At 47.1% G+C, this 7,357-nt stretch overlaps 2 protein-coding genes and 1 non-coding gene across 7 annotated transcripts; 1 reads left to right on the forward strand and 2 right to left on the reverse strand.

The window, feature by feature from the left end:
- Window positions 1–379: 379 nt before the first annotated feature.
- On the forward strand, window positions 380–452 carry Trnar-ucu. Its single transcript has one exon. It is a non-coding gene; the product is annotated as a tRNA-Arg (tRNA).
- A 3,049-nt stretch (window positions 453–3,501) lies between these two features.
- On the reverse strand, window positions 3,502–6,027 carry LOC122618940 (coiled-coil domain-containing protein 28B). 4 transcript variants are annotated; one of them, XM_043795549.1, is made up of 4 exons: window positions 5,788–6,027; window positions 5,482–5,728; window positions 4,303–4,380; window positions 3,502–4,238 (listed from the first exon to the last, which is right to left on the reverse strand). In XM_043795549.1, the coding sequence occupies exons 1-4, from the start codon at window positions 5,902–5,904 to the stop codon at window positions 4,015–4,017; spliced, it is 666 nt and encodes a 221-aa protein (XP_043651484.1). In that variant the 5' UTR covers window positions 5,905–6,027; the 3' UTR covers window positions 3,502–4,014. The 4 variants fall into 4 exon arrangements, with proteins under 4 accessions (XP_043651484.1, XP_043651493.1, XP_043651472.1 ...); XM_043795558.1 differs by having other exon boundaries at window positions 3,502–4,235; window positions 5,788–6,026; XM_043795537.1 differs by having other exon boundaries at window positions 4,303–4,689; window positions 5,788–6,026.
- A 153-nt stretch (window positions 6,028–6,180) lies between these two features.
- Window positions 6,181–6,716, reverse strand: LOC122626453 (cytochrome c oxidase subunit 7A1, mitochondrial). Of its 2 annotated transcripts, none has more exons than XM_043806725.1 (3): window positions 6,634–6,716; window positions 6,431–6,501; window positions 6,181–6,373 (listed from the first exon to the last, which is right to left on the reverse strand). In XM_043806725.1, the coding sequence occupies exons 2-3, from the start codon at window positions 6,473–6,475 to the stop codon at window positions 6,230–6,232; spliced, it is 189 nt and encodes a 62-aa protein (XP_043662660.1). In that variant the 5' UTR covers window positions 6,476–6,501; window positions 6,634–6,716; the 3' UTR covers window positions 6,181–6,229. The 2 variants fall into 2 exon arrangements, with proteins under 2 accessions (XP_043662660.1, XP_043662661.1); XM_043806726.1 differs by having other exon boundaries at window positions 6,431–6,498; window positions 6,634–6,712.
- Between the last annotated feature and the right edge of the window lie 641 nt (window positions 6,717–7,357).

Below are 7,357 nucleotides of genomic sequence, written 5' to 3' on the forward strand. Positions count from 1 at the left end.
TATTCCGGAGATGCAGTCCCGAGCAGCCGAGACGGAGGCTTCAGCTGCTGAGGCTGCTTCCGTCATTTCCTTGACGTAAAGGCTTCTGCCTCCTCGCATTCCGTTTGCCATTTTCCGGATGGGGCATGGGTGGAAATGGGCAAATGGAGAAATGGGGAAATGGACGAGGAGGGAGCCACAGATGCCGGCGGCAGCGTCACGCTTCCTGCAGGATGCGACATCGTAGTCAGATGTCCAATTCGCCCCGCACTCCCCGCCCGCTCGCAACTGTGGGCCACACGGCAAAAAAGCGGGGATTAAAATGGATTTCTAATATCAAACTTAAGTGCAACTTGGATAATCTCGTCCTTCGGGACATGCTTAAAAATCAACTCCATGTGGCTATGTAGCCTAATGGATAAGGCGTCGGATTTCTGATCCGAAGATTGCGGGTTCGAGTCCCGTCATGGTCGAGCATCCTCCTCACTTTTTGTGCTTAAAGTGAGTGTAGAATCCTTCAATTATATTTTAGCACTTAATATTTGCTTAAGCTGCAGTTGAGCCGCATTTTCCCCTGTGCTGTGTCCTGTTTCACTTGTGTGTACATTGCCATGGAGTCCTGGCGCTCGTCCTCGTTTCGTTGTCGTCCTGGTCTCCTGTCGCTGCTGTTTACCCGCTTTAATCAACCCATCCAAATCCACATTCATGTCCATGTCCACGGAATGTTTTGTGCTCTGTGGGCGGGGAGGGGCTGCTTCCTGCCCCCTGCGTCACTTCCTTGCAAATGCTGCAGCTTCCGTTTCCGGGATATAATGTTCATATTTTCGAGGACATTTTCAGGAAATAAAGTACGTCGCCCTCAGCCCGCCCCCTTTTCATCCCACTCCTTTTGCCGAAGGGAATGACGATAACAAACCCACTGCCCACCATTGCCATGCCATGCCATTCCATGCCGTTCCATGCCCTCACTAGTCACTTCCTCTTTGGGACTCCTGGCTCCTGCCAGGAAACTTTTTGCCTTGCGCCCTGTGCGCATTTATGCCAGCCCAGAGCTGTCAGAGGGCCACCCACTGACCCACCTCCGCCCACTCAGTACTCCGTCCCGCCCCCGCCCCCGTTCCTCGTTCACTCTGCTCTTTTTGCTTCCGCTTTGCCAGCAGGATACAGGATGCAGGATGCAGGGTGGTGGGCGGCAGGGGGCAGGAGGCAGGAGGCGGGTAGCAGAGTCTGTTTGAATTTTGTCGCACTTCCTGTAGGTGGAAAAGCTTCGTGCGTCTTCCGCTTTCCCAGAGCTCTGCTCATCAGCAACGTAATTTCCGCACAGCCAGAGCAGCTGCCTCCGTGCTCATGGGTGGCCAAGGATTAAGAGTCCAGACAGCCACTCTGGGGCAGGACGGACTTTAAGCAATCACTTTAAGAAAAGGGGGAGAGTAAACATAAGTTTAATTTCTGCTGGCTTCGGTGATTAATTTCGTTCCATTTAGAGAGTAAAGCGTACAGGTTGTACTCGAAGTTGAAGACAAAGTCAAAGGTTGAGATGGATGACTTTATGTTGGGAGCAGTGCATTTCGGTGAGTGCACACTGTCTGCTGGAGTCAGAGTTCAGGTTAATGAAGTGCCCCGACGACAGCGACGGCATATCGGATCGGATTGCCCGGGCAACAAGTGCTCCTGCTCCTCCATCCCCATCACCATCACCATGTCGATGCCCATGCCCACCTCCTGGTGGAGGTATCAACGACTCTTTGTCCGCTTGGCAGTTCATCAAATTCTCATGTGACCAAGCCAAGTAAGTTCAATTCATTCGAAATTTGATATGCGCTTCACATATTTAATGACTTCTTTCGGTTGCCGTCTTTACATAACACTCGATTCGATGAACTGCCAACGATCCCAATCCGATTCGATGCGATGCGACACGAATCGGATCCCCTGTTGCACCCACCTTATAAAACCGGGCACTTGTACTCGCAGAAAATGTGCCACCGACTGCACAAAAATATTAAATAATATTTGAAATTACATATGTATGTAAAAGAGTCGTATAATTAAAGCCTTGTTACATTTGATTCATGACTTCTTTGGAATTCTGGAATTCAAAGCTGGCCGAAGCTGGTAGCTAGAATTTTTCTGAGTGTAGGGTTGGGCCTTGCCTGGGTAAAAACATGCCGCGGATATTCCCCATTTCCATGTCCAATCCCTCAGCCGGGATGGGATGGATCCCCAACCCAATCCCCGCACGTGATGGAACGTGGATCCGTGGCTGATGACTGGAAGTGGCGGTGTCGGTGGCACTGGCACTGGCAGTGGCAGTGGCACTTGTGGCAGCGATTTGGGATAGATGTTGCGTGTTGCTGCTTTGCTGTTTGCTGCTTGGATGTTACTTACCACGCCCTTGGCCAGCGGAATGCATTTGTATGCAGCGTGGCGGATGCGACGGTCCGAGCGTTTATTTCTACGTTTCTCGGTGCACTGGAGGAGTGGGGAATTCTCGGGGGTTGGGGAGTGGGAGACCGACGACCGACGACGGAGGCCCAAGGAATGCGCCAAACCGCTAGCCAAACAGAGAAGCCCAAAAGAAGAAGCGGCCACAAGTTGGAAAACATAATAATACAAAGGGGAACGGTGGCGAGCTGACAACAAGTGGGAGTGCACTGCAAGAAAATCTCTAAAAGAGCACTCATCATATTCCAACCCAATCAATTCACAACTTTTTCCAGCAGTAAACTTACAGCCAGCCACTTTTGCTTTGATTAATATGCTATAGATGTAGACTTATATGAAAGCATGCTAAATTTTCTCGCAGTGCACAGTTCTTGTTATTTGAAACCCGGATTTACACCGACATTAAAAAGAAAGAATGAACAACAAATTACTTTTACCGATCAAGCAGGCAGCCCGGGAGAAAAGGCACAACAAAAAAACCCCAAGCCGAAATCAAAATGAGAAGAGCCACAGCGACTGTAAGCCACAACATTAAAGTCGGATTACAGCAACAACAGCCTGGAACGGCCAAGATAACCCGGCTGCGACTGCGCCATCGCCATGACGGCCCAGGGAACGGAGAACACCGCCTGAATACGAATGCATAAATTAAGCCGCAAGAAGCGGCGGCCGCGGCGGCGGAATAAAATTTCCTATGTACGAATGCACTTGTCCAAAGGTTCACTTCTTACTGCTCGCTTCTCGCAATTGATGTGCCCATCCCGAACTGGAAATTGTGCATGCAGAGCGGAGTCCGCGGTGGGCGGCTTTGGGAGCGGAATGGGGACGAGTCGGTTGTGGGGAATTCCGTTTCCTTAGAACCCCAGGCTGGTAGAAATTCTGGCACTCCAAGCGCCACGACGCAGCAGTGATGCGAATACTAAGGACGTTGTCAAATTGCTCATCGAATAAATCAATTAATGGCCATTCGAATGTGTAAGACAAATAACAATTAACTATTGGCCACTCAAATGCAAGTGAAGTCATTTGAAAACTATCATCCCACATTGTAACATAAAGCTTATAGGCGTAAATACATACATATATAAAAATGATAACTTTAATAGGTCCGAGTTTCGTACATGTGTATGATTAGGTGTTTATACATATTGCAAATAACTATAACAAACAATAAGCGGAACAGATTCCCATCATTATCGAAGCCTGATAACCTGCAGCACGCATCAATCAAATCGAATCGAATTGTAATCAAATAATTCGTTTTAGCACCAACCCTTGGCACCCTTGGTCTATTATAATAATTTAACGATATGGCTATGGCTACGCGAAGACAATCTAAATTAGTTTCACAATCACTGCGAGTTCGCTAAACTATTTAGCATGAGAAGCCCATTGAATCCTCCCACTTAAGCGTACAACTTAAAATATTTACACAGAAACCCAGCTGTCCGCCCCCCCGTTGAAAAGTCGCTAGTCTTGTGTAAAACTCCTGAATCCCAACCCACCCATCCACTTTGGCATTCCTCGTTGCTTTCGGTGTGCTCAGAGCCAGAGCAGGCGTTGATCCCAGGCCTGCGGCTGGGCCAAATCTCAGAGACCCGTGTGGCTCGTCTGCAGCTGCTCGATGGAAATGGACAGCTGTTCCAGGCGCTGCATCAGCTGCAGCATATTCTCCTGCGCCTTGTTGGTGTTGAACTCGTTGCCGTGCTCCAGCGAATCCTCTTCGGAGGCAGCCAGCTCGAAATGCAGTTTGGCCAGGCTCTCCTGCTGCTCGCGGATCTTGGTCATCTGATCCATTGTGCAGCCGGAACCTGCTGGGAAAGGGTAATAGAATTAGTAAAATCAATTTGCTAGGAACACCAAGGAAATTGCACTCACCGAATGCCCTCAGCTTGCCAGAGTGGAAGTCATCCAGCAGTCCGAGGAGGGCTCTTTCCATGTGCTTCACATCGGGAACTTCGGAGACAAAGGAATGATGTTTTATTGGACGATCGTCGAACTTATCGCTGTGGACACTGGCGTTTGGCATCGACGCTGTGGGATTCTGGCGACGCTGCGTTCGCGGTGTGTTCTGATTGCTATTGTTGTGCTGATTGTTATTGTTGCGTTTCGTGCTATCGTTGTTGTTGTTGCTATTGTTCTTGGGGGTGTTGTGGTTGCTTTTGGCTGTGGCTGTGGGATCAGGTGCTAGCCACTCGCTGCTCACCAAAGTGATGGCGTTCAAGCTGTTGGCACTGCTGTGGGTGGGTTCCAACTCATCGCGATCTGCGCTCGACATGAGTTGGTCAACAAATCAAGTGTGCGGGATATGAAAGTACAAATAATAAAATACAAGAAACGAAGAAATCATAAGTAAGAACTGAAAGCTGTGCACAATTGTAAAATAAAAACTAATTTAGGTTTGTAAGGATATGTATTAATATGCTAGTATTAATATAACAAATAAATGCTAAAAATGATGACACAAAACGTATTATAGGTGACGGTGACTAAACCTCAACTGGAGGAAAGTCCTGCCGCAGGCGGTTCTCGTTGTGCTTTTCGCACAGGGCGGCGAGAGGCTCGAAGGCTTGTAATTTCAATAATGGAAATTATAACCACCTATCAAAGTGTCTGTGTGCGGGTGAATTGGGTGGGGAACTTGTGTACATGGGCTGTGAATAATGAAATGAATGAAATGTGATGTATTCCGGCCATATGGCCACCGAAAAAGTGCGTCATCGCGGGCGAAGGTCAACGATGGCCGTGATAGCCGGCAGTTAACCGGATACTTTATCATTAATGGCGGAATATAAGGAGTTTGTGAATATCTATATGGCAAATGAATGAGGTGTTATAATATACTCAAAATATTGCGTTAAATTATGTTGAAGTATAGAAAGGGGTAGTAATAATGTAAGGATATAAGATTGCGCTTGTTTGGCACAATATTTGTAGGGAATCTCTACTGTAGGCGAAACCGAACACCGAAGCCTTCCCAGCTGACACCAAAAACCGCGATCCACAGCGACTGAAAGGCAGAAGCGATGGGTTAGTGGGCTTTGTGGCTGCACCCACCTTTGAGCAGTTTGCGCGGCCGGGTCTTGAACTCGAATCTTTCGTCTCCGGCGCCTCCGCCCCCGCCACTGCCGCCGTGCGCCTGGGGGCGTGGCCGGCGCTCATTCACGTAGGTCACCTTCGTGGCCGCTTGACCCTGGCCCTGGCTCTTGTCCTTCTCCTTCTCGGATATCGTCCTCTCGATGGAGCAGGAGGCGGAGTTTCTGCTGCGTGTCGTCTCGCCGCTGGATATTCCTTTGATTTTGATCTACAAGAAAACCAGGATAAAGTGTGTGGCTTGCGCACCAGAATCCCAGGGTAACTTACATTCGGTACGGCGGGCGAGGCGGGTGTGGCCGATTTCGGTGCGCTTTGTGCTTCCTCCTCCGTTTCCACGTCGTTCACCAGCTTCTGGCGTTCCACCACCTCATCGTTGGGCTCCATTTGGCAGGTTTTTCGTGCTAGATTTCGCTGAAATCGGTCAAGAAAACCGAATTTTCTTTGTTTTTATTTAGAAACTAGCCTATCGAGACCTATCGCACTTCGATAGTTCGATATTTTTATTTTTCCCCAGAATGCGTGTGACCGTAGCCTATAAATGCCAAAAATGCCTAACTCACATTTGCGTGGGCCAAAACAGTGCTGCTCTACCATTTTTATAGGAATATTATTGGGCGGTCTTTTTGAATTTCAAAATGAATACAATTGAAACAACTTTACTTAATTACAATAGTTTCTCTTTAATCGAGGAAGTTTTCGGGCACATAGTTTAGGCCTTCTTCTTGGCGAATCCCATTGTGTAGACCAAATGGACGAAGCTAACGATGCCAAGGCCACACAGTCCAGCAGTAACGCCGAATAAAATCTTATCCGCTGGTCCGCCCTTCAGGAAAACGGGCAGCTCGTTGACGGCCTGAAAAGTTATGACTCTTAAAACACATTCGAAGTTGCCAGTCTCTAAAATACTCACCTGGAAAACCTTCATTTTGTTGGAAAGTCCATCGGGTAGAGCCATTTTTGCCTATGTCTGTTATGTAACTGCTGAATAGAATAAAATAAAATACGAGTATTTAAACAAGAGTGTTTGTTTTAGTGAGTTTGTTGTCAGACTTAATTTATGTTTATATTACCCTTAATTTGCCCAGAAAGCCTTTAACTTTAGAAAACACTCACCTCCTAACGAATGTGCGACAATTAGCGAATTGCAATTGACTTGCTGCACTTTCTTGTAACAGATAAAAATAGAATAAATCACAGATGATTTCAAGCAAAAGGGAAATGCAATAAAAGAGTTGTCAAGTTGTGGAGATCAATATATATACAAATAAATAAATTAATAATATTGTATTTAGATGCATAATTTTATTTTAATTACATTTTAAGCTTATAGACATTACAGTTTTCACTTCCACTGCTAGCAAGAATTTTGAATTTCGCGCCACGCAGCGCACGTTACAAATTCAAATTTGCGGCCATTAACTAAAATATTGAATAGAATAACTTTAAACAACTAATTTTACGTTTAAAAATGAGATCTAAAGATCAAACACTAAATTGCACTCACAGCAAATTGATTTAAATAAAAATACCCATTTTAATGTACAATTTTAAATCGCAACTGCCGTATTTTAGAGTTGCGTCGTGATTCGCCGTTCGGGGAAAAAATTGTGTGTTCCGCGCTATTTTGGCTTTTTGTGAATTTTTGAACAGGAGCGCAGGCGAAACAGCTAGCGATTTGGCGTCTTTTCTGCACTGCTGTTTCTACGCCAGTGCAACACTGGGCGCGAGTGGGACGGCACCAGCGCCAAGTGTGTCGCATCAAAAGCACAACCGCCGTCCCGCTCGCACCCGCTGCGAAAAGCGCCTGCGGCGAAAAGCACTCCGAAGCCACTTGGGC

Source organism: Drosophila teissieri, chromosome 2L (genome assembly GCF_016746235.2).
Source record: "Drosophila teissieri strain GT53w chromosome 2L, Prin_Dtei_1.1, whole genome shotgun sequence".
In the NCBI taxonomy this organism is placed as follows: domain Eukaryota; kingdom Metazoa; phylum Arthropoda; class Insecta; order Diptera; family Drosophilidae; genus Drosophila; species Drosophila teissieri.

Excerpts from the sequence above, each read along its gene's own strand:
- LOC122618940 (XM_043795537.1), bottom strand. The coding sequence starts at position 5,904 with ATGGAGCCCAACGATGAGGTGGTGGAACGCCAGAAGCTGGTGAACGAC. Across the intron at positions 5,729-5,787 it reads CCTCGCCCGCCGTACCGAAT|ATCAAAATCAAAGGAATATC; the intron begins GTAAGTTACCCT and ends GTTTTCTTGTAG. Across the intron at positions 4,690-5,481 it reads GCCGCGCAAACTGCTCAAAG|ATCGCGATGAGTTGGAACCC; the intron begins GTGGGTGCAGCC and ends TGTCGAGCGCAG.
- LOC122626453 (XM_043806725.1), bottom strand. The coding sequence starts at position 6,475 with ATGGCTCTACCCGATGGACTTTCCAACAAAATGAAGGTTTTCCAG. Across the intron at positions 6,374-6,430 it reads ACAAAATGAAGGTTTTCCAG|GCCGTCAACGAGCTGCCCGT; the intron begins GTGAGTATTTTA and ends ATAACTTTTCAG.